Raw genomic sequence first — 25273 nt, forward strand, 5'->3', positions numbered from 1 at the left:
CCTGTACCAGGTAATGGGCTGAAGGGGCGGAGCCAGCAGGCGAAGGCATCGAGGTCAGCTCCATATCATAACATTGTCAACTCCATACATGAACAATGCAAAACAGTGATTCTACACTAGTTTTATGCAAAATCATCGATATCAGCTGACATGCCTAGCTCCGTCCCCGAGCCTGATGTTTCTGCACATCGCACTACACAATGACACACATGATGATGGATACGAAACGAAACACTTCGCTTTCTGACAATCTTGCCCTCACCACTTTCACTAGAAATAGCACAGGCCCCGTCCCCGAGCTCGATCCCGCATTCCCGCTGACGAACGAAACTAGTCGGGAACGACGCCAAGCAAAGCAAGATGTTTCAACCAACACGTATATAAAAAAAAATGCGGCCGGGGGTGAACGGATCCCACCGTTTTTCATTAAGAGAAAGTAACTTAGTCTGTTTGGCAGAGTTACGACTCCTCCAAAAAAGTTCCGGCTCTAACTCCTCTAGTGGAGCGGCTTCTCTGATGAAGCTGAACCTGTTTTGAAAAATATTTGGCAAAACAGCTTCATCTAGTTGTTAAAAACATAGAAAGCATGAAATGACCACAATACCCTTCTCTTTTTATTTTTCATTCTTCTTGTTTATTTTCTTTCTTTTCTTCTCTCCCCTTATCCTTTCCCTCTTCTCCCCTGGTTCACATCCTTTGCCGGCCTCCCTCCCTCCCCACTCGACGCGTCGTGCCGCCCGGTCTCTTACCGCCGCCCGGCCGCGCCTGGTGCCCAGGCTCTCGCCGCCGCCACCTCCGGCCTCCCGCCCCGCCCCGCCCCGCCGCGGGACCTTCGTCGTGTCCCGCCGCCGCCGCCTTCGTCGTGGGGATCCTCCGCGCGCCCCAATCCCTGGACCGGCCTCCACCGGAGTGGATCCGTCTTTTTCGCTGCCGGCAGTGCCCTCCCTACGCGCCGCCGTCGCTGGTCGCCAGAGCGGATTCATGCTCCGCCCTTGTTTCGCATGGGGGAGTCCGCTGGGGAGAGAGAGGGTGCTTTTTTTTTCTTTCCGTGCGCTGGGGTCTGCTGGCCCGAGAGCATTGGGGACAGAGAGGGCCGGAGCCGCTTGGAGCCACGAAATCATGGCTCCTCCTCGCCTTTGAAAGCCGCTAGGGGGCTCCAGTGCCAGCTCCACATGTGGAGCCGGTGCAATTTCGACCGTTTGGCAGGGTTCCTGCCGGAGCCGCTCGTGGAGCCCTGCCAAACATGGTCTTGGTTTTTTCCGGTCGCAGAAAAATCCCTGAACCCTGGCCCATGCTCGAAGAGGGCCATGTCTCGCTACGAGCACAGCCACTGGCGGAGCTTAAACACTAAACGAGAGGGGGAGGGCAACTTATGTAATTTAGCACTAAATATTTATGAACAGTAGCATATTACTATTTATTTAGTGGAGATTGCGTTGAGCCAGGGGGCCATTGCCTCCTTTGGTCTTCACTAAGCTCCGCCACTGAGCACAGCTAATTCATAGGTAGCTGATTTTAACTAGGTGGATCCAAATGTGACCAGTTAATATGTATCTAAAATTTTTCTAACTAGCTAAATACTAGCGAAGTATCCAAATAGATGATCCAACCAGCTAATTTCAGCTCATCAGGAAAGCCGCGCGGCTCCCTAGCTCGGCTCAGCTGGACAGCTGCTGTGTCCGGGGACCGTGGACCGTACGTACTGCGGGCCGGGCACACCACACAGCTATCGATCGATCGGGCCAGAGGTGACTGTCACAAGATTCTTCTAGCGCCGCGTCCGCATGCATGATCACCGTCAGCGTCAGGTCAGGGCCCAGCGGCTTCGCGTGATCGAAGGCGATAATTGCGAGCTTTCGGCCGGCCGGTCGTCGGACGGGGCAGGCACGCACCCACCATCAACTCAACTGACGCGCTGCTGCGACTGCGAGGGCCGGCCAGCATCTGGAAAATCAGACGGCGTACGGGTGGGTTCACGCACGGCCGCCAGGGATGATGCCCATCTGCCATCGGCGATCCGGCAGCCGGCCGGATCCCGGCGCGTGCGTGTTTCCACTGTTCCACACGTACGCCGCCCGTGCCCACTCGTGTCGTGCGGCCCGAAGGCAGCAGGCGCGGGGGGCATGCACGGTGGACGGCCCCGGCGCGGGGGCGCATCGCGACGTGGATGCGCGTTGCGAAATGGAGCCAATATGCTCTCCTCTGGAGATCCGCCATATCTAAATGTATCACCGCTGTAATATAATGTTTGGACTGTAGAGGCACTAATTTACTCACGTTATCGTACTAAAGAGACCGGTACAATACAATGATGCCACGATGGCACACATTCGTGTCCACACCACTACTACAAAACAGGCCTTTATTCCAGACCATTTGTCCCGGCAGTTTTTTGGCCCAGGACAATAGGTGACTTTTGTTCCGGGTCCAACGGCTAGCCGGGCCAGCGGGGGACAGAGGCCTTTCGTCCCGGTTGTAGGCACCAACCGGGACAAAAGGGTGGCCTTTTATTCCGGTCGGTGGCTCCGATAGTTCCCGATCGTTACCGATCCCGACCGAATCGTTTCCGATAGTTTCCGATCGTTACCGATACCGACCGAATCGTTTCCGATCGTTACCGATACCGACCGAATCGTTTCCGATATTTTCCTATCGTTACCGATCTAAATATGTGGATTATTTAGAGAATTTTTTAAGGGTTTTATTTGTATTCATATTTTAGTTACGATGAACCCGCGACACACAGACGCGGAAGACGAACAGTTCCTGTTGAATATGATTGCCGAAGGTCAAGGAGATGTCCCTGAACAATCTGATGATGACAGCAATACCGACATATATTTGAATATGTCTGGTGATGGAATTGAGTCACCATCTATTCAGAATGACACTGCTGGTGAACAAAGTGTTAATGTACATATCACAACTATACTTATTTGTAGTGAAAATTATATTTTCATCTGAATCTATATGAATATTATGAATGTTTTTTATAGCCGTCGGGATCATAGTCGCAGCAGAAAAAGGCGAAGCGAGGCTCGACAAAAAAACTGGAAGGGTGGTTCATTATAACGGAAGTTGGTCCAGATGCCGAACCGATTACTCTAGAAGCTGTCGCCAAAAAAATTCATAAGACAATCCGGATGTATTGTCAGAGACCACATCCCGATCAGCTTCAGGCTCTGGAAAGCTTCCAATCCAAGCGAGGAACGGGATGCGGTACCCGAAAGAGAAAAAATGGTGCTAGCGGGAGCTTAAGAAAAACTTCACGGTTCCAGCTAAATCTGAAGAGATATGCAAGCGCTGGACCCTGAGTAAGATGGCCGAATAGCTGCAATCATTCAAGAAAATTTTGACGAAGAAATATATCAAGACCGGGTCCACACCCGTATTTACCGTCGAGCTCGAAAAGGTCAGGGGGGTCACTGGGATGCATTTGTGGAATACAAGTCTTCAGAGCTTGGGCTTCAGAAGGTGCAGAAAGCCAAAGACAACGCCTCGAAGAAAGTGTACCATCACACTCTAGGCCAAGGAGGCTACAAGCTTGCAATACCCAAATGGGAGAAGATGAAGCAGGATCTGCTTGACAGAGGCATCCAACCTGCGACCATGAACTGGCCTGAAGGTCAAGGACCTGGTTTTATGGTCACGGGGGAAGATTGGACCCATTGACTGGGGACTGCATCTATGGGCCAAAGATCCAGCTAGCAGCCCAGAGACTACAGGAGGCCATACAAGCAACGGCCGAGGGAACATTCCAGCCGGATAGAGAGATGGACGAGCTGACTTACGCCCTTGGGAATCCAGAGCATCCGGGCCGCACAAGAGGCAAAGGCGTGGTTCCGTGAAAGTATGGGTTCAGAGATTACATTGAATCATATAGAAGCCGGCAAAGAAAAAAGAATGATGAGCGGGAGCACTTGCGAAGGCTAGAGGAACGGCTCATGTCACACGATCAAAGACTGGAGGAAGAGGTTCAACGCCAAGTGGCCATAGCAATGAGCCAGCAACAGCAAGCGCAAACGATGCCTCCAGGGCCTAATGTCGCAGCTGATCATATGTCTCAGCGAAAAAGCAGTTGCGCTTCCGCAGACGTCGTCGTCGAGCCAACGGGGATCCAGGCCGCAGTTGAAGCGACGGCCTCGCAGCGATTTCCAGTGCATGAGATCACCCAGCGGACACCTTGTGACCTGCAGACTGCCATTAAGAACTTAATGTTCACTGTTACATACGGTACCGCCATGCCAACCCAACCAGGCGACGTGTACCACAAGCAGCAAATTCCGGCAGGATATACAAGAATTGGCGTGAAGCAGGTGTGCCAGGGTTGGGAGACGCTCGAGCTTGATATTACTGGAGGCGATGGGGAGATGACACTGGCAGAATCCATTCATGGCTACATCCTATGGGATAAGCGCTACATTGTCCTAAAGTCGGATGATCGAACACCGAGACCGGCATCTCAGCATGTCTCTCCAAGGCCATCATCTCCGCAAAAACCCCCAAGGGCAGCACTGTCTCAGCAAGGTTCACCGGCACATTCTCCATCACCATCATCTCATGCGCCGATGAACACTCAAGCGTCACCATCGCCTCCATGGTCACCCCATTCCGCCGCCAGCAGAAAAGGTAGCTGCACCGGCTAAGGAGCCTCCAAAGAAGAAGAAAAAAAAAGAAGAAAACCAAGGAGGCTCCTATTAAACCCTGGGACATGAGCCTTGAAGAATGCGATCGGATAACTCAAGAAAGAGTTAAAGAGCACTTCAAGCCGAAGCCGGAGCCCGAGAAAGTGATAAATCCGGTAGATTTGAAATTTTTTAAGGGAATGTGCGAAGCAAATAAGAGAAAATTCATTCCGAGAGATCCCCTTCAGACTACGAACGCACAATTATCAAAACTACTGAGAAAAAGAAGAGACAATCAAAGTCGTCGTCGTCCGACGTTCCAAAGCTCGAAGCCCAAAAGAAACAATCAATAGAGCCTCTCGTAGTGGGATAGACGACGCAACAATAAGACTTTGTTACATTTTTTAAAGAATCAAATCTGACGGCGGCTCAGATTGCAGGGGGAGAAGATATTCCAAAGGCCGATGTGGAAGTCAAATGGACATATGAGCTAGGCAAATCTCTTGTACCCCCGAAGTAGTGTCCGTGCTTCCAACACAAATGTATAAGCTACACCAGCACTACATGCATGCGATGGCCGATTGCATTTTCATGCAGGGCGCAAAGATTAAAGATGATGATTTCTTACGGGGGGAGACCATTATATGGATAAACTGGGAAGAAATTTACCAACTATTCCATCAGAAGGACCTCGACATCTCTATGATCGGATTGTGGGTTCTGTAAGTATTTTACTCTCTTTACGTATTGCTTTGCATGATCTCAACATACTGATCCCTTGATTTATTCGGTATCATGTAGAATGGAGATACAAACTTGCAGGAGAAAGGGATACTCTCACCTCGGCTTTATCGACCCAATTACTTGTAATTGGAGGATTCTACACGACACTTCCGATAAGTTATTCCAAAACTTGTTCAAGTACATAAGCGTTCATCACAACAAGCAAATGATATTGTTTCCTTACAACTTTGCGTGAGTGATTCCTTCCGTCTAACTCTTTCTATTCTGTAATCGAATTGTTTAAACCTTAATTACCAAGAACTGTCTCCGTATAATTTTGCAGTGAACATTGGGTCATAATTGTCATAATTCCCGAGAAGAGCCTACTCGTGGTTATGGACTCATTGAGGAGAATCAAGAACAATACGAAAATCTTCTTAACATGATGAAAAAGTAATTCTACCACTACTCCGTCGATGACCGATAATTTGAATCACTTTGTTACTTGACTATAATTGTTCTAATCATGCACAGGATTTGGAAACAATTCGCTAAAAACATCCAGGCAAATTTGACAAGGAATTGAAGATCAATACAGATTTTGCGGTACGCACTTGGATGATTCGTTGCACGATTCATTAGTTTTATTATATATTCATGTAAATACCTGATAATTTCTTCCCTCTTAAAGTGTATGAGGCAGAAACAAGGCACTAATTTATGCGCATACTATGTATTGTATGCGAGAACATCCATGGTCTGGTAGGTCCTCCAAGGGCCTGGACAGATTGGGAGGAGGAAGTAAGTAAAAAACTTGTTAATATTTGAACTCGTATTTTAATTAGTTGAAATTAATTATCCCCTTTTTCCATAGGTCGAGGAGATGCGCGATAAACTCATACCGGAGGAAAAAATTATGGCGATTCAAGAACAATTGTCCGGATTTATTGTTGAGCAAGTCCTCGATCCAAAAGACGAATTCTACTATGATGGACTATCTAATATTGACAATCGTAGCAAATATGATAATATACGTATATATATAATTAAAAACAAATATACCTATGTAAATATATATGTGTATTATATTTCTATTTATGAGTATGTATGTATTATATATTTAAGCCCTCCAATAATATATATATGTGTATATATATATATGTTTATATATGGAAACTATTTAGGACAAATATTATATAAGTAACTATATATATATGTATATATTAGTAGAGATCTTACACACTGAATTCCAATACATAAGTTTAATTGAAATATAAAAGTATAATCGAAATAGAAAAACAATTGAGAAAAGAGGAACAGAAAAAATGGACCTTTTGTCCCGGTTGGTAACACCAACCGGGACAAAAGGATGCGACAGGCACGTGGCGCTGGCAGCACCTATTACCAACCGGGATAAAAGGGTGCTTTTTGTCCCGGTTGCCAGACCCGGAACAAAAAGAGGTGCCCTTTTGTCCCGGCCTTGCGTTTCCGGTTGAGAAACCGAGTCAACAGAGATTTCCTAATCGGGACAAATCAGCATTTCTGTAGTAGTGCGTGCACGACACAATAACATATTTGTGCCCATGTTAGTTTTCACTTGACCGTGTTTGAAGTTTGAACCATACCTATTTCTCATGGGTATGCCCGCTGCCCGGTCGTGAGCATATTTGGTTAACGCCATATTGCATGTACTTTTGTTTTTACAATGGATGTTTTTTTTGTTGTTGCAAATTTGCAAATTAAAATGAGCTACTACCTTCACATAATTATTTTGGACGTAAAGCGGGATTTGGGTGTCAAGCGCCACCCGTTGTCGTTAAGGCCGTTTCAATGAGAGTTTCATGACATTAAATAACATTACTTTTGCTGACATGATAAAAAGAGAGAATGATGGAGTTTTCATGAGATGCGAGGAGAGTTTCATCACCATGAAACTTATCTGGCACAGTTATTTAGTTCTCAGTTTAGGTAATTGTGCCTATAAAATTCCCACTGAGACTGACAATTCTTATAAGGATGCTTCTAACGAGAATTCCGTTTTCAATTAACGGGCTGTCATATAAACAAAAGCAACGATGTGGTGTTAGTTTAACAAAAAATGTAATCGATAAGCTTTCATCTAGATGAAACATTCTTGATATTCTTCCCAATTTCTAGAAATCCCACCATCCTCCATTGTATCTATGGAGTTTATAATTCATATAATGATCAAAGTGGTCAATCATCTTGTACAATTAAGTATCAACTTATACATATGAAACAACATCAGGAGATTTATGAACCGGAGAATTGGAAATACCCTATTAGAATTAGCCTAAGCGAAGCTAACTAGTCATCGGGGGACAGCGAAACAGATTGGTTTTTTATTGTTCATCACCAAAACGGACCGAGAAAACTCCGAATCGGCAGTTAGCCCCTCGCCTGCTTCGTCCACATGGAAGAAGATTCCAAGTCTGATGGTGATAAACACGAACTCCACAATCAACTGCGTTCGGCAGGCGGTCCAGATCGCCGCCGCTCCTCTCCATCATCCACGCTCGCATTATCCATCGCCTCTGATTAATTAATTCTCCGTGACGCAATCGCCACGGGTTTCTTTTTTTTTGAAATTAAAATCGCCACGGGTTTCTCAATCCCTCATTCCTCCTGCAAGGCCACAGGGAGCCACACTGCCCTGCTAGCTGCGGGGAGGCTGTGGACTTGTGGTGCTTCTGTGCGCGAGCGCGCGCGCGAGCAACCCAGGCGGAGTGCGAAGGCCAGAATTCGCCATGGGGCCACCGCTGCCTCTTCCTCTCCTCCTCCTCGTCCTGCTGCTCGCGCTTCTGCCGTCTCCTCCAGCGGCGGCGGCGGCGGGCGGCCTGTCCGCGTGGGGGGCGCTCCGCGGGGCGGCGGGCAGCCGCAGGGCGTCGCCGGCGGAGCAGGAGGCGGCGGCCGCCGGGGTGCTGCGCCGGCTCCTCCCCTCCCACGCGCGCAGCTTCAGCTTCCAGATCGACTCCAAGGTTGGAGGATCGTGGAGCTCCTAGCCTCCTACTTTTAAATTTGGTCACTGCTCGTTTCGAGGCGGAATTCGTTGACTCCTTTCTGGTGCCCCTTTTGCTCTCGTCGCTCTAGGGGAGCGTCTGCGGCGAATCAAGCTGCTTCAGGATAAGCAACGTCGTTGACGATTCGGGCAAAGGCGGAGCGGAGATTCTGTATGTTGCTCTTTGGCACTTGTTTGTTCCAAACAATTTTCTCTTGCCATGAACTTTGGCCGTTTAGGACAAGTGGTTTTGAAATGATCCATATAATAGCAATTCTTCATGCATGCATTGATGAGCTTGATATGCAGATATAGTGAAACATGATGATCTTCATTCATGTTCTAGATTTTGCTGTCCTGTGATCATTCCTTGTCTACCATCATGTTGGCACAGTGCTTTGCTTAAAATTCAAAAATCTATCTTCAACTTTGGTTCCTTAGTTGAGCATTAGGAATGGCATGTAATGCAAGAGTTGACAAAACTGGACATGGTCTGACTCTATTAGAAGATTAATGCAATTACCTCGTCCTGGTTTTGGTGTTACAGGATCCAGGGAACCACAGGTGTTGAGCTCGTGTCTGGTCTACACTGGTACTTGAAATACTGGTGTGGCGCGCACATCTCTTGGGATAAGACTGGGGGCGCACAACTGGCATCGGTCCCTTCACCTGGGTCTCTGCCACGTGTGAAGGGTGAGGGCGTGAAGATTGAGCGTCCTGTTCCTTGGAATTACTATCAGAATGTCGTCACCTCTAGCTGTGAGTCATTTCTTGGCTTAGATTTCTGTTTTCATAGCCCTATATTTTATTTATTCAAAAGCTATTCGTATCTTCAACATCAAGCTCTGAGTCCCTCATCACCAGGACTCATCACAGTCAGCACTCTACTGTCCTTGTGCCTGGAGAGTATAAATGTATGATATGGTTTTCAATGTATGATCATGCCATGTTTTGTCTTGATCAGTACCAATCTACAACTTCTATTGTTCATACAGAACCATTGCATTGGCATCTAGTCTCCTACATCCAATCCTACTAATTTTTGCCCAAGATTTTTGCTTCGTTAACCTATAAATTGCAAACATATAGCTTTCCTATTGAACATTTAGTTATAAGTTGTAATTTTGAAAAAGATATCTTTGAAATCTTTCAACTATTTACAGGGATTCCAACAATTTTTTATCTCTGCTAAAATTCATGTAGTGTTTCTATAGACTCCTTTGTGTGGTGGGACTGGAAAAGATGGGAGAAAGAAATTGACTGGATGGCACTTCAAGGAATTAACTTGCCTTTAGCATTTACGGGACAGGAAGCTATCTGGCAAAAGGTTTTTAAGGTAGTGTGACAGACACATCTACAATGCTGAAATGTTCTAATTATTGCACCTCATTTTTTAAAACATTTTTCCAGTAGTGTTTAGACTTTAGAACAGTAGAATATTATGAATTATTCAGAATAATGTCAGTGGTGGTGGAGCATATGTTTAGACCTGAGCAAAGTCTACAACAGTGTAAAAACCAGTTCTATTCACATGGTGTTGTCTAATTGTGGCCCACTAAGCTAGCACAGCAAGTTGAGCTAAGTTGCCTGCCCCTTGCTAATAGGAACTGACCACTGAATACAATATTTACATTCTGTTCTAGAATCTAAATGATCTAATAGCAGAACAGCTCACAAGATAATGAAGCATTGAACCGATTTAGTTCTGTATGTGTCAAACTAAGTAGGATAATAATGTGACAAATTTCAGTGTTTTTCTCCTTTGCCATATATAACTATACATCAAATATTGTTTTAATGCCTGGACAATGAAAAATTCTTGTGAATATTGCAGACTTATTACAAAAATTACTATCTCTGATCAATTTGGACCTTGTGTGATCATCAAAAACCTAAATGTTAATTTCTTCCTTCTGTTGGGTACTGTCACTGTTTTTCATGTATTGTCCTTGTCATTTTGAATCTGTGCTATGATTTGAGTTTATTTCTAACTTCTCATTGTTATTGGGGCCTTATTAATTCCTGAATGTTATTTCAGAGTTTTAATGTCACCGACAGAGATTTAGATAATTTTTTCGGTGGACCAGCTTTCCTTGCTTGGGCCAGAATGGGGAACTTGCATGGGTAAGGACTAAGTTTTATTTTCTATTTGCTAAACTTGGCAAAAGTTGTGAGAATGTAAGATAAACAGTACATGACTATAAAATGAACAAGGATGTAGTCTTTGATGTAGGTGTTTGATTAATGTTCAGATAGGATGAATTTTTACCTTATGCATACGAAAAAAAGGAGCTCTTGTTCAAAAGTGTCTACATCATGACATCACCGCTCTGAAGATGATATGTTTTAGAGGTGTTTGTTCTTTGGAGTTTTGATTCAATAAAACTTTGTTCATGTTAAAGATTTCTCTACCTGCTTGTTTCTCTCTCTCTTGAAATCTATTCCATGTGATCAGTAGTTCATCTAACTTCATTATAACATTGACTAAACCACTGCCGTAGTTCTGTAGTTTAACTTAATAAATAAAACCTTTTGGAGATAGGATCATTTGGTGCTATGTATTTGTCGGCCTGACATAAAAGAGGATGAATTTATGTTTTTTTCGATCTCTTAGGTGGGGTGGACCACTCTCACAAAATTGGTTGGATCAACAATTGGTGCTGCAGAAGAAAATACTATCCCGTATGATTGAGCTAGGGATGGTCCCTGGTATGGTTTATTCACTTTTCTTCAATATTTAACAAATCCCATCGCATTTATACCACCTTGCCACCTAATCTTTCAAGTTTCTTACATTTGAAGTTCTGTTTATCTTTTTCCTTTGTTATGCGTTGATAAAGTTGAAAGAGCAACACACTTTTTTCTAGCGATATTCAATTACTACAATGCGATAAATACTGTTTTGAGATTTGTACTTACGGTGCACTACTATTTTACAGTTCTTCCTTCGTTCTCTGGAAATGTTCCAGCTGTGTTCTCAAAATTGTTTCCATCTGCCAACATTACCCGGCTTGGTGACTGGTAAAATAATTTATTCCGAATTTGTATTGATGTCATTGATAGTTTGTGTAGCTTAGGCCGTAGTTATTACTATATTCATAATGTCTTATGAAAACACTAACATGACATTTTAGCTTACATATTTTATTGTCTACGTGATATTTTCTGCTTCAGGAATACTGTTGATGCTGACCCTAGGTGGTGCTGCACTTATCTTCTTGGTCCATCTGATGCATTGTTTATAGAAGTTGGGCAGGCTTTTATCAAACAACAAATAAAAGGTATGTACCTGTCATTTTTTTCCTTGCAACATATGAAACTTGATTTTGTTCCGAAGTTGGTATATAGATATTCATCTTTTTCTTTTATATTTTTGGATGTATGCAGAATACGGCGATGTAACTAATATCTATAACTGGTATGGCCGACTAATCTGGTTTGGAATATCTCCTGAATGTATTGTGTGATTGCTCTGTGTCCTTTGCGTGTTGGGTCACAAGGTTTTGCTACCAGATGCTAAGATGCTATTAGTGGGAATGGTTTGTTAACAAATGAATTCTGTTTTGTAGCAAGGGTTACAACTTGAATGTTGAAACTATGAAGGGAAAATCTTTGAATATTCTGTTTTCATTTGTTTTCAGTATAGAGTACATGAGGAATTACAATTCTAGACCAATAGTAGATGGTGGTAAACTTAACTAACACATCTGCTCGTTCTTACCTCAGTTCGTCCTTCATTTAACTCGCAAGTGTGAACTTTCTATCCTGAGGGGGGAAAATGAGTCTTGATTCTGTTTAAAGTGTTGATAGAATTTACATATCATCTGGTTTAAGGTACTACTGGTGGATAGTTCAAAATTGTTGATTTATTGGTGGTTCATTATGTCATTCTTCTCATATCTCATTGGTTACCAGCTTAGCACACAGTTGGACATTCTGTGTATATATGTTATTTGCTCCCTTGCTGGTTTACTTTTTATACATCCTGTACACGTTGCACATTTTACAGCTTCAGCTGTTACTTTCAGTGACACGTTCAATGAGAATACCCCACCCACAAATGAACCAGCATATATTTCATCACTTGGTTCTGCTATTTATGAAGCGATGTCAAGAGGAAACAAGAATGCCGTGTGGTTAATGCAGGTATGCTCACACCCTTCTTTTACCTTTGAAATGAAAAATATTCCTGCATTTTTTGTTATCATGCCAGTCAAATGGCCTATAGATGGTTGTGAGAATTGTCCAATTAAGAGGATGGAGCTGTCATTGGGTGGAAAAATACATGTGAAAACATAAAGAAATATGCCATGCAGTCAAAACAATGTACATAGGAAAATACTATATGTGAGGTATGATTTTTAGTAGTGGCTCCTGTCCAAATTTGCTAAAAGGAAAACTGTCTTAACATGGTGTCTGTGAGTATGCTTGCATTACGCTACAGTTTGTAATCAGTCACCATCTAATGACTGGAAACTTTGAGCATAATCATTGAGTGTGCTTCATGATGCAGGGTTGGTTATTCTATTCAGATGCTGCGTTCTGGAAGGAGCCTCAGATGAAAGTAAGCTCCTGTCTTGCTTTCGATCGACTGCACTTCGATCTCTCAAATAAATGTGATAACTTATAGAATGTTAATGCAGAAGTTCCTTGTCCTTTTAGCACCTACTTGTGAATAGGTTAACCTGCTCCCCTTTGACTTTCAGGCACTACTTCACTCTGTTCCAATTGGTAAGATGATAGTCCTTGATTTATTTGCGGATGTCAAGCCCATTTGGAAAATGTCCTCTCAGTTCTACGGTGTACCATACATCTGGTATGTCTACTTTAACTACCCCCTCCTTCCCATCCTGTAAATCAAAAACACCCTTTTTGTTCTCACTTCTGTTTTTGAAATCTGCATAGAATTCCCCATTTCCTCAACCATATTTATGGAATAATTTGTTTAATCTAGGTGCTTGCTACACAACTTTGGTGGGAATATTGAAATGTATGGCATACTTGATTCAGTTGCATCTGGCCCCATTGATGCCCATACGAGTTACAATTCAACAATGGTGCGTGCACCCTTTTCTCTAATGGAACAAATATCTCATCTCTGGCATTTTCATGTGTGAATTGAGAACATTTATTGTCAATTTTGAATTGAACCAATGTATTCTGTCATATGTGCTTGTTATTCTGATTATTTGGTCATTCATCTTTCATGATACACATGTACTCCCTCTGTCCCAAAATACTAGTCATTCTAGGATTCAAAATTTGTCCCAAAAAACAAGTCACCCTACTCTATTTAGAAAGTGCATGTGCATGCAATAATCAATTAGTGCCAAATATGGATAATATATAGGGGCAAACATGGTCATTTTACCTTCTTATTAATTTGTCTTAGAATTCCTAGGATGACTAGTATTTTGGGACGGAGGGAGTAGATTTACGAAACTCATGCATTTCCTTTTATTCATCTAATGAAATACTTGTGAAGTGACGTTTGACGCTTGCTCTTTTTTTAGATTGGTGTTGGCATGTGCATGGAGGGAATAGAACAGAATCCAGTTGTTTATGAACTTACGGCTGAAATGGCATTTCATGATAAGAAGGTTGAAGTTGAGGTAATAGTATAAACCTAGCCTTTATGAATCATGTTTCACTGCTCTTCACATTTCTTTATTTTGGAACTATTATTGTTGTATAGAGTGTGAGGTGCCACTATATAAAAGTTAGCACTTTAATATCAATGTACCACTACACAAGGTTTTTTATTTGAAAGGCTAAAGATAACCAATCTGATCAAAAGGTAGCTTCGGCCTTCTGCTAATAGTCATCCTTTCCCTCGTTTGATTTTAGCAAGTTAAGGGAATCAGTTGAAATTTTCTCCGTCTTGAGTAAAATGTTGACAGGTGCAGTACCATAAAAGGATTATCAAAAATACCAAACTCTGTAACTTTTGTAATTTCTTGGTTGGCATCCTTACACACATTATGCTATTTAAACAAATCATATATGTCTCTTTTCTTTCATGGAAAACTCGCTATGGTTTGTCCAATATTACTGCTTTAGATATTATCTTACATCTGTTAAATTTGACCTCATATTTTGCTTTGATAGGTTGATTACCATCTAACATTTGTTCATAACCTTCCAGGATTGGTTAAAAACGTACTCCCATAGGCGATATGGTAAAGCAAATGCTGAAATAGAGAAAGCTTGGAGATATTTGTATCGTACGATATACAATTGCACTGATGGAATTGCGGTGTGATTTCAAACATTCTTCTTTGTTGCTACTATGCAGTGCCTGTCCCTAGAATAATATGCCCTTCCACATGGTGGTTGCAGGATCATAATAAGGACTATATAGTTGAATTTCCAGACATAAGTCCAAGTGCAGTCAGCTCTCAGCTTTCTAAACGAAGGGGTATGTCAATTCGGAGTAACCATAAGAGGTTTTTCTTGAGTGAGGTCTCTGGAAGCCTACCACACCCACATCTATGGTATTCGACAAAGGAGGCCATCAAAGCCCTTGAACTATTCCTCGATGCAGGAAATGATTTTTCAAGAAGTCTCACATATAGGTCTGATATACATCCCTCTTTTTAAGTCTTGAGATCAGTTCGTTCCTTTTCAGCTGTTGCCAACTCTGTTCCTGAGTCAATAGGTTTGATGCCCAATTCAGGGTACCAAATTGACGCTCAGTTTTTCATATCTTTTGGTTTAGTGAAATGAAGTAGTTATGCCACTTAGGCATGATTTTGTAACTTATTACTGATCAGTGATGACTTTTACGGTTTTACCTCAGGTATGACCTTGTTGACCTAACTAGGCAGTGCCTATCAAAACTAGCAAATGAAGTGTACCTTGACGCGATGCGTTCATACCAGAAGAAAGATTTGAGGCGCTTGAATACTCACACAAGGAAGTTTCTTGAAATCATTGTGGATATTGATACACTACTAGCCGCTGATGATAATTTTCTGCTGGGCCCCTGGTTGGAAAGTGCAAAAAGTCTTGCTGTGACTGAAAATGAACGCAAGCAGGTACGTTCAATGTTCTTCATCTAATCTAATATCTGGATCTTAGACCAATCCCTTTTTGTTCCTGTTATCGAGGACTGAACTGAAACTTCTTCTATCAGTACGAGTGGAATGCCAGAACACAGGTGACGATGTGGTACGACAACACTGAGACCGAGCAGAGTAAATTGCATGACTACGGTAATGCCATGTACAATAACTTGTAAGTTGATTCCTACTAGTTGTCTGGCACAGCTCTGCATTACTAATCCTGGTCTTCTTTGTTCATCCCAATGCAAATTACCAGCCAATAAGTTTTGGAGCGGCTTGCTGAAGAGCTATTACCTTCCACGGGCGTCAGAGTACTTCGCGTACCTAACGAGGAGCCTGCAAGAGAACCGGAGCTTCCAGCTGGAGGAATGGAGGAAGGATTGGATCTCGTATTCGAACCAGTGGCAGTCCGGGAAGGAGCTGTACGCCGTGAAGTCCACGGGTGACGCCTTGGCGATCTCCAGGTCGCTGTACAGAAAATACTTCAGCTAGTCGCAGGCCGCAGCTTTGGTTCCGTGTCGTCGTTGGCGGGGAGAAATAATGCGCTGGTGTTAGAACTTAACCTGTATTCTGTCATTCTGTGTGATCCAGTTGCTTCATTTCACCGTTTGGTTCAGGAGTAGTGGCTGTTCCAATCTCCAAACAAGGTGCAGGTTGCAATGCATGGTGCGGGGAGAAATACGTGTGCCGCTCTACTGCTATGGTCGTGAAGTTGTCTATTAGACCTACTCTATTCTGCTGTCAACAAGCAGTAGTGTTTTTTTTCCACACAAAATCAGCACTAGTTATCAGCCAATCAACAGTATTTTGCTCTTATAGCAAATCAGCACCAGCTATAGCTAGCCCAACAGAGTGGTACATGAGTTTCTCACGGTTAACGAGAGTTTCCTCCGTGCGGGGGCCGAGGGGAAGTACGTGCCTTGTCATGTTGAATCGGAGGGAGGCGGCTCCACCGAGTCTCCAACCTTTCTAAGCCTGTTTAGGTCCCAACGCGTAAACCTCGCAAACAAAAAAACCGTCACATCGAATGTTTCGACACATGCATATGGAGTATTAAATAAAGTTTTATTTATAAATTTTTTTGTATAGATGGGTTGTAAATCACGAGACGAATCTAATGAGCCTAATTAATCCATGATTTGCAACAGTGATGTTACAGTAACCATCCGTTAATTATTGATTAATCATGGATTAATTAGCATCATTAGATTCGTCTCGCGATTTACAACCCATCTGTACAAAAAATTTTGTAAATAGACTTCATTTAGTACTTCAAATTAGTAAGATTCCAATGAATTTTTTTTTGCACTGGATAAACAGGGCCTACTCGTATCCCGCGTATCCAACGACGTACAGCATCCGGGCCGAGCTTGCCAACGGTACAGATCGCTCCGCTGACGCAAGCCATCTACAGCCCAAACACCGCGACGCAAATCCAGCCTGGTCGGACCCGCACCGCACGCCACAAAACCCCGACTCGTAACGGCCAAGTAACCCATCTCTCGCTTCCTTCCCTTGCAAGTTCGCCTTTGCTCTCCACGCCGCAGTCCCCTCGTCACCGCCACCACACCGACCACCGCACCCTCCACTGCGGCCACATTGGAGGGGTGCCCGATGGAGTGCGTCAAGTCAGTCCAGCGCGCGGCACTGGCGGCCGCTCCCGGCGGACGGCGCGCCATACTTGGCGGCGGGCACGGTGGCGGGCGCCGCGGACGCGGGCTTCTCCTCCGCCGCCACCGTCGAGCTCTTCGGCCTGGATTTCCGCTCCGACGCCGCCGATCTCCCGCTCCTCGCCTCCGCGCCCGCCCCCGACCGCTTATACCGCCTCCGCTGGTCCAGGCCGCTCGCGCCCGAGGGGACGGGCTCCCTCGGCCTCGGCCTCCTCGCCGGGGGGCTCGGGGACGGCACCGTCGCGCTCTGGAACCCACGTGCCATGATCAGGCAAATGCCGCCGCCGCCCACCGAAAATCCCAGTGAGTTCCTGCTCTGTTACGTACGGCTGTGCCTGATATGTTGGTTTGTATGGTGGTGTCTGCAGCTCGGAGGGGGAAGGAGCAGGCAACGCGATGGTTGCTCGCCTCGAGAAGCACAAGGGGCCGGTGAGCGCTGCGGCCCTACCCATTTACTGATTGGGGGTCTCAACCTGGGAATCCTGGGTTAGTCTTGATTTGAGGTTTAGCCTGAGTCAGGCTAGATACTCTTCGTTAATACTCATCGAAGGAGATGTTCTGTTTTCCAATGGAATCCAGACATGCCAAGCCAACTAATTATTGCAGCTGAGGAAGGAAATTCTCCTATGAGCGTAAGTACTTAGCATTTGCTTCTTCTTCTTTTTATCCATTAATTGTTTAGTTTATTCATCCATCATCTTAAGCTTTTGTTCCAATCCATAATTAGAATGAGTTAAATTATTTTTCTTCAGATTGATATTATTTTACCAAATGTATCCTAATTTTCTTTCTATATCTTTTGCCAGCTTTGGGATCTGAGGAGAGTTATCTCACCAATAAGAGAGTTTGTGGGGCATACAGAAGGTTTCCTATTAATTGCACTTAACTTTTTTTTGCTCTACAGTTTAAGGATTTACATAGTAAAGAGGACTTAATAATTTTATGGTTTTTTTCCATTCATAAGGTGTGATTGGTATGTCCTGGTGCCCATATGATAGTTCTTTCTTGATGTCTTGTTCAAAAGATAACAGAACAATTTGCTGGGATACTCTTAGTGGAGAGGTATGTTATCTGTCAAAGTATTTGAATCCGGTAACGATTTGTTGTCCATCATAATTATTCTTTTCCATTGATGTGCATTCCAGATTGTCACGGAGATACATATGAATTCAAATGGAATCTTTGACCTTCATTGGTACAGGAAAATTCCAGGAGTTGTAGCTGCATCTTCATATGATGGGAAACTTGGCATATATAACTTAGGGGTAAGACCCTGGCTAAAAGAAAAAAAATGCTTTAATAATTTTGGTTGTTGCTACTGTGCTGTGAAGCATATGTGCATTGCAGGCTGCTCGTTATCCTCGTAGAAAAGGTCTATAGTATCTTAAGATGTTGTCTCTGCAGAATCAGACCATTCCTAGATGGGCCATATTGTTGATCTTGCTTTTCTTAGGCCGTTTTTTATTCTTTATATGTGTGACTGTGCCTCATGCATGCTTTTGCAGTTTCGTGGGAGGTATGGAGGCGGCGGAAATGCTGGAAATGAGCTAGGTAAATAACTAAATATCCATATGCCTCCTACATCAACAAAGCTTAGAAACAATACATAATCAGTAGGGATGTTGATCATATATTACTGGATAAATTACACCTTATGGCTTGTTTGGACAGGTTTTAGACTACATGTTGACTTGGATTGACAGAGAAATTAGTTCATCTTTTTGACCAATCTCCACATCAAAACCCTTGTGCACGTTGGATGGGGAAAATTGCTTTGGGATTGTTTCTTGTATTTCGTATTTTGGACAACTAACACCATTAAGTCCGTAGAAGCTGACATTTTTGCATTCCTTGTTATAGTAAAAAAGAAAGTGGTGTTGTAGAGACAATAGCATAATTTGGCCACTTCTACTGCAGATAATCAGATTTGAATCTGTTGGTGTATATGTGAGCCCATGTATAGAGGCTCATGTATAGAAACTATTTATACCCACCCTTCTAGGGTTTGGTGGAATACATCCATTATTCTCTCCTACATGGTATCATTAGCCTAGGGTTAGGGTTCCCTCTCCTCCCTCACCTCCCAGAAGGCCGCCGGCCGCCGGCGCCCCCCCTCTCTCCTCCTTCCCTCCCCTTCCCACTTCCTCCTCTGTTCTTGGCGTTTCCCTCCCTGTTCCGGCCGCCGCTGCCGCCTGGGCTCACTCCCGCGCCGCCACCTCGCCTCCCTTGCTCGGTCCTGCCGCCGCCGCAGCTACTGGCGCGCGTGCGCGCGCGGCGGGCGCGGGGGGCGTGGCCGGGATCCTGGCCGCCGCCGCCCTGGCGGCCCTCGTGCCCCTCCCTGATCCCGCCGCCGCTGCTGCCGGTGGCGCTGCTAGGGCAGGGGCTGCGGCCGCGGGAGCCGCGGACGCGGAGGGCCCGGCCCTGCCGCCTGGGCCGCTACTGCCTGGGCCGCCCGCGCCGGCGCCTGATGCTGCTGCTGCCGCGCAGGCCGCCGCCGCCCATCGCGCCTCCGTCGCTGCCAGCAAGCAACCTGCCGCCGACGCCGCGCCCGATCCCGCGTGGTCTGGACTCGGGATGTCGCCCGCGGATGCGCCGCTCACCGCCGCCGCTCTCCGTGGGCAGCAGGCCGACGCGGCTCTCGCCGCGGCCCTCCTCACCGCCAAGTCCGAGGCTTCTGCGGCCCAGGAGCGGGTCCGCGTGGCTGCTCTCACTTGGGAGCACAAGCGCGCCATGGCCGACGCCCTCGCTCTCCGGGTCGCCGAAGCGGAGCACTTCCTCCGTGTCTCCTCCGGCCTCGGGATGTCGCCCGCGGATGCGCCGCTCGCCGCCGCCGCTCTCCGTGGGCAGCAGGCCGACGCGGTTCTCGCCGCGGCCCTCCTCGCCGCCAAGTCCGAGGTTTCGGCGGCCCAGGAGCGGGTCCGCGTGGCTGCCCTCTCTTGGGAGCGCGAGCGCGCCACGGCCGACGCCCTCGCTCTCCGGGTCTTCGAAGCGGAGCACTTCCTCCGTGTCTCCTCCGGCCAGCTGCCCGTCGACCACGAGCACGGCGCCTCCTCCTCCCACCAGGCCCCGCCCGCTGGATCTGGACTCCGGTACGACCCGACCGACCCCGTAGTCGCCCAGCTCCACCTCCAGGCCGCCGGCGTCCAGAACATCAGGGCTCTGGTCACCGTCCTTCTCGACCCCACGTCCTCCTCCTACGGACGCTGGTGGGACCAGGTCCTCCTCACCCTTCGCCGCTACGCCCTCGACGACCACGTCCTCGTCGACTCGCCGATCGAGACACGGGACGTGGTGTGGCTGCGCCTCGACAGCGTCGCCCTGTCCTGGATCTTTAGGACCATCTCCCAAGATCTTCAGAACCTCGACAGGCCTGGGTGGCGCTTGAGGGGCAGTTCCTCAGCAAAGCCGAGTTCCGCGCTCTCCAGCTCGACGCCACCTTCCGCACCTTCGAGCAGGGAGACCTCTCCGTTGGTGAGTTCTGCCGGAGGATGAAGGGCATGACAGATGCTCTTCACGACCTCGGTTGTCCGGTGTCCGATCGGGTCTTGGTGCTCAATATCCTGCGGGGCCTGAGCAGCACCTATGACCACCTGAAGAGCTGGATCGCCCGCCAGAGGCCCTTCCCCTCCTTCCTACAGGTCCGGGACGACCTCGCCCTCGAGGAGATCACCAGGGGTCTCGTGCCCGGATCGTCCTCGCCCACCCCCACCGCGCTCGTCGCTACTCCACTGGCTTCCTCCGTCGCTCCTGCCACCTCCCTCCTTGGTGCTGCTCCTGCCGGGCAGACCGGAGGTGGGGGGGGGCGTGGACGTCGGCGGCGGGGGGGGGACGGGGTGGGGGGCACTGGTGGCCCTGCTTCTAGGGGTTCTGGTGCCGGTGGGGGCCGTCGGGGCGCGCCAACTCTGGCTCCCGCTCCCGCTCCTGCCCCTGGAGGTACGCCCTGGCCATCCTTCAGCAACCCATGGTCAGGGCGCATCTCGATGTGGCCGTTCCAGGGTCCGGGCGGGGGGCCTCGTCCTCAGCTCCAGCCGGCGGCCATGTTCACCGGTGCTGCTCCCCTCTTCGCGCCATCCTGGACCCAGCCCGCTCAGCCCAGCCAGCAGTCGACCTGGCCTGGGGGGTGGGACCAGGCCGCTCTGGCGCAGTCCTTCAGCACCATGGGGCTGACGCCGCCGGTCAGCACCGAGTGGATCGCCGACTCGGGTGCCTCCTTCCACACCACCCCAGATGCCGGTATCCTCTCTTCTGTCCGACCCCCACACTCCTCTTCTCCTTCTTCCATCATGGTTGGTGATGAGTTTTGTCTTCCTGTCACCGCCGTGGGTTCTGCTCCTGGTTCTTTCCATCTTTCTAATGCTCTTGTTGCTCCTCAGATGGTTCACAATCTTCTTTCCATTCGCCAGTTTACTGCTGACAATTCTTGTTCCATTGAATTTGACTCTTCTGGTCTTACTGTGAAGGATTCGGCTTCCCGGCATCCGCTCCTCCGATGGGACAGCACGGGGCCCCTTTACACTCTTCGGCTTCCTACTTCCGCTGCTCCGCCTTCGGCTTCTTCTCCGTCTGCTGCTTTTGCCATGACGCTTCTTCCACCACCTGGCACCGCCGGCTTGGACACCCCGGCCGCGACATTTTGGCTCAGCTCAGTCATAGTACCGATGTTCCATGTACTAGGGCTCCTGCTGAGCACCTCTGTCATGCGTGCCAGTTAGGTCGTCATGTTCGACTTCCTTTTTCTTCTTCTTCTTCGCATGCTGCGCATGCTTTTGATCTTATTGATTGTGACACGTGGACATCCCCTGTACTCAGCATGTCTGGCTATAAATATTATCTGGTCGTGGTGGATGATTTCTCTCATTACTCTTGGACTTTTCCTTTGCGCGCAAGTCTGAGACCTTCCTCACCCTCCTCCACTTTTTTGCCAAGGTGTCCACTCAGTTCGGTCTCACCGTTAAGGCCGTCCAGTGCGACAACGGGCGTGAGTTCGATAACTCCACCTTCCGTTCCTTCTTCCTCTCTCGGGGTGTTCAGCTACGTATGTCTTGTCCGTATACCTCTCCTCAAAACGGCAAGGCTGAGCGGATGATTCGCACGACGAACGACGTCGTGCGCACCCTTCTGATCCAGGCCTCTCTGCCCCCGCGCTTCTGGGCTGAGAGCCTCCACACCGCCACCTACTTGCTTAACCGTCTTCCGTCCACTGCTTCACCTGCTTCCACTCCACACCACGCTCTTTTCGGTACCCCTCCTCGCTACGACCATCTTCGGGTCTTCGGGTGTGCGTGTTACCCTAACACCTCCGCCACTGCTTCTCACAAGCTGGCGCCCTGCTTGACTCGCTGTGTGTTCCTTGGGTACTCCCCTGACCACAAGGGGTACCGATACTTTGACCTCACCTCTCGCCGCATCTTGATCTCCCGACACATCGTCTTTGACGAGTCGGATTTCCGCTACTCCACCTCCTCCACACCTTCTCCTGACCCCGAGCTGGAGTCTCTGTTTCCGACTGACCCGGTGGTTCAACCACCATTACCTGTCTGTCCTTTCCCTGCAGGTTTTTCCGGTGCACCGACGCCGCTACCGGTGATACCTGCTGCGCCGAGCGCGGCCCCGGTGCCCGCGGTCCCGCCATGCGCGGCCCCCGGACCTCCGGTCGTGCCACGCGCGGACCCGGTGTCTCCTGCTGCGCGACGCGCGGCCCCGGTGCCTCTTCCTGCACCTGCACGGTACGCTCAGCCGGTGCAGGTGTACCGGCGTCGTTCGGCTCCGACACCGGCGCTGCCTCCGGCTCCGGAGGCTCCTGCGGCGCCTACACCGGAGACGCCGCCGCCCCCGCCGCATCGCTCTCGCGCCGAGCCGGCGGTGTACCACCCGCCAGTCATCCATCGGGATCCTCGGCATATCCATCACATGGTGACTCGGCGGATGGCGTCTCAGGCCGCGACTCTCTCCGCTACCGAGGGAGAGCCGCGGGTCTCTCCGGTACCCTCCTCTGTCCGCGACGCCTTGGCGGATCCTCACTGGCGTCGCACGATGGAAAAGGAGTACGCGGCTCTTCTTGCCAACCAGACATGGGACCTCGTACCGCATCCGTCTGGTTGCAATGTGATCACTGGCAAGTGGATCTGGACGCATAAGCGTTGGGCTGACGGCACACTGGAGCGCTACAAGGCTTCCTGGGTTCTCCGGGGTTTCATCCAGCGGCCTGGTGTGGACTATGATGAGACCTTCAGTCCTGTGGTGAAGCCCGCTACGGTGCGCACGGTCCTCTCGCTTGCGCTCTCTCGCTCTTGGCCAGTGCACCAGCTGGATGTGAAGAATGCGTTTCTTCACGGCACTCTGTCAGAGACTGTCTACTGCTCTCAGCCAGCGGGATTTGTGGACTCGAGTCGTCCGGATATGGTCTGCCGGCTCAACAAGTCTCTCTATGGTCTGAAGTAGGCTCCTCGGGCTTGGTATTCTCGGTTCGCCACGTTCTTGCTGACATTATGGTTCACCGAGGCCAAGTCTGACACGTCTTTCTTCATCTACCGCCGTGGAGATGAGACTGACTACATGCTGCTCTATGTCGATGATATTGTGCTCACAGCCTCCAGTCAGCAGTTGCTTGAGCACATTATCTCCTTTCTGCAGCAGGAGTTTGCTATGAAGGATCTTGGTCAGCTCCACCACTTCTTGATCGTCACTGTTGAGCCTCGCCTGTCTGGTAGTATGCACTCGACATTCTGGAGCAGGCCGGGATGACTGATTGCAAGCCATACTCCACTCCTGTCGATACTCAGGCGAAGCTGTCTGCTGATCTGGGTGATCCCGTGGCCGATCCTACTGGCTACCGGAGCCTCGTCGGTGCCTTGCAGTATCTCACCTTCACCCGGCCGGATCTCACATATGCCGTTCAGCAGGTCTGTCTTCACATGCATGATCCACGGGAATATCACCTTGCTGCACTGAAGCGTCTCCTCCGCTATGTCTGTGGCACAGTTGGCTTCGGCTTGGTTCTTCACCGCTCTCCCACCTCTGAGCTGGTGGTCTACACCGACGCTGACTGGGCTGGCTGCCCGGACACTCGCCGCTCCACTTCCGGCTACGCTGTCTTCCTGGGCGGCAACCTTATCTCCTGGTCGTCCAAGCGGCAGCCGGTTGTCTCCCGCTCCAGTGCCGAGTCGGAGTACCCGGCTGTCGCTAACGGCGTGGCGGAGGTGTCCTGGCTCCGACATCTCTTGGCGGAGCTCCACAACCCGCTCGCCAAGAGCACGCTCGTCTACTGCGACAACGTCAGCGCCGTGTACCTCTCCACCAACCCCGTTCAGCATCAGCAGACGAAGCACGTGGAGATCGACTTGCACTTCGTGCGCGACAGGGTCGCCGTCGGCGATGTTCGGGTACTTCATGTCCCGACCACCTCCCAGTTTGCCGACATCTTCACCAAGGGACTACCCTCCTCGACCTTTTTGGAGTTCGCTCCAGCCTCAACGTAGCGGGTGGCTAGTTGTGGCTGCGCCGGGGGGGGGGTATTTGCCCTTTGTACTTTCTTCTTGTCCAGTCTTGAACACCGCTGCGACGGTAGTTCAGACTGCAGGGGGTGTTGGCTTTCTTGTTGTCCAGTCTTGAACACCGCTGCGCCGGTAGTTCAGACTGCGGGGGGAGGTGTTGGTGTATATGTGAGCCTATGTATAGGAACTATTTATACCCACCCTTATAGGGTTTGGTGGAATACATCCATTATTCTCTCCTACAGAATCCCATCTTAATTACTTCTTGTAACTTCAAGTAATTCTTCCATGCTTGTTTGGTTGCTATGTCTGTTTGACATGAAATTAGTTTCTTATGGTGCCTTGTTATACAGGAAACTGATGTCGTCAATAGTAGGGGAGAGAGACTCTTTTGCATATCGATAAAATTCTAGTCAACATGAATTAATAGACTATAGTATGTCAAAAGAACTCCACTGCTATCTCTATTTGTTTGTATGGATACCTTAGAAGGGAACATATCAGGTGCAAACCAACATCTCCGTGTAAACTATGGAAACTTCAATCTGGGCCATCAGATCAACATCCAAGGGGAGGGGCGCAGAGAGGTGGGAGGGGGGATTTGCAAAAGTGTGATTACCCAATCCAAGGGCGGGTCCAGATTGTAAAACTACCCAATCCCTCATACCCCTTGGATGTT

The 25273-nt window shown here is 48.1% G+C and overlaps 1 protein-coding gene across 1 annotated transcript; it reads left to right on the top strand.

Annotated features, from left to right (window-relative positions):
- Positions 1–7786: 7786 nt before the first annotated feature.
- Positions 7787–16204, top strand: LOC120652308 (alpha-N-acetylglucosaminidase-like). Its single transcript, XM_039930085.1, has 19 exons — positions 7787–8347; positions 8460–8539; positions 8915–9126; positions 9582–9703; positions 10406–10491; positions 10982–11076; positions 11307–11388; positions 11542–11648; positions 11755–11785; positions 12396–12513; positions 12881–12931; positions 13074–13183; positions 13322–13424; positions 13881–13979; positions 14513–14623; positions 14707–14942; positions 15167–15404; positions 15503–15581; positions 15688–16204. The coding sequence occupies exons 1-19, from the start codon at positions 8117–8119 to the stop codon at positions 15921–15923; spliced, it is 2427 nt and encodes an 808-aa protein (XP_039786019.1). The 5' UTR covers positions 7787–8116; the 3' UTR covers positions 15924–16204.
- The last annotated feature ends 9069 nt before the right edge of the window (positions 16205–25273 follow it).

The sequence above is a fragment of the Panicum virgatum genome, chromosome 9K (assembly GCF_016808335.1).
Source record: "Panicum virgatum strain AP13 chromosome 9K, P.virgatum_v5, whole genome shotgun sequence".
In the NCBI taxonomy this organism is placed as follows: Eukaryota; Viridiplantae; Streptophyta; class Magnoliopsida; order Poales; family Poaceae; genus Panicum; species Panicum virgatum.

Excerpts from the sequence above, each read along its gene's own strand:
- LOC120652308 (XM_039930085.1), top strand. The coding sequence starts at position 8,117 with ATGGGGCCACCGCTGCCTCTTCCTCTCCTCCTCCTCGTCCTGCTGCTC. Across the intron at positions 8,348-8,459 it reads GCTTCCAGATCGACTCCAAG|GGGAGCGTCTGCGGCGAATC; the intron begins GTTGGAGGATCG and ends TCGTCGCTCTAG. Across the intron at positions 13,980-14,512 it reads ATAAGAAGGTTGAAGTTGAG|GATTGGTTAAAAACGTACTC; the intron begins GTAATAGTATAA and ends ATAACCTTCCAG.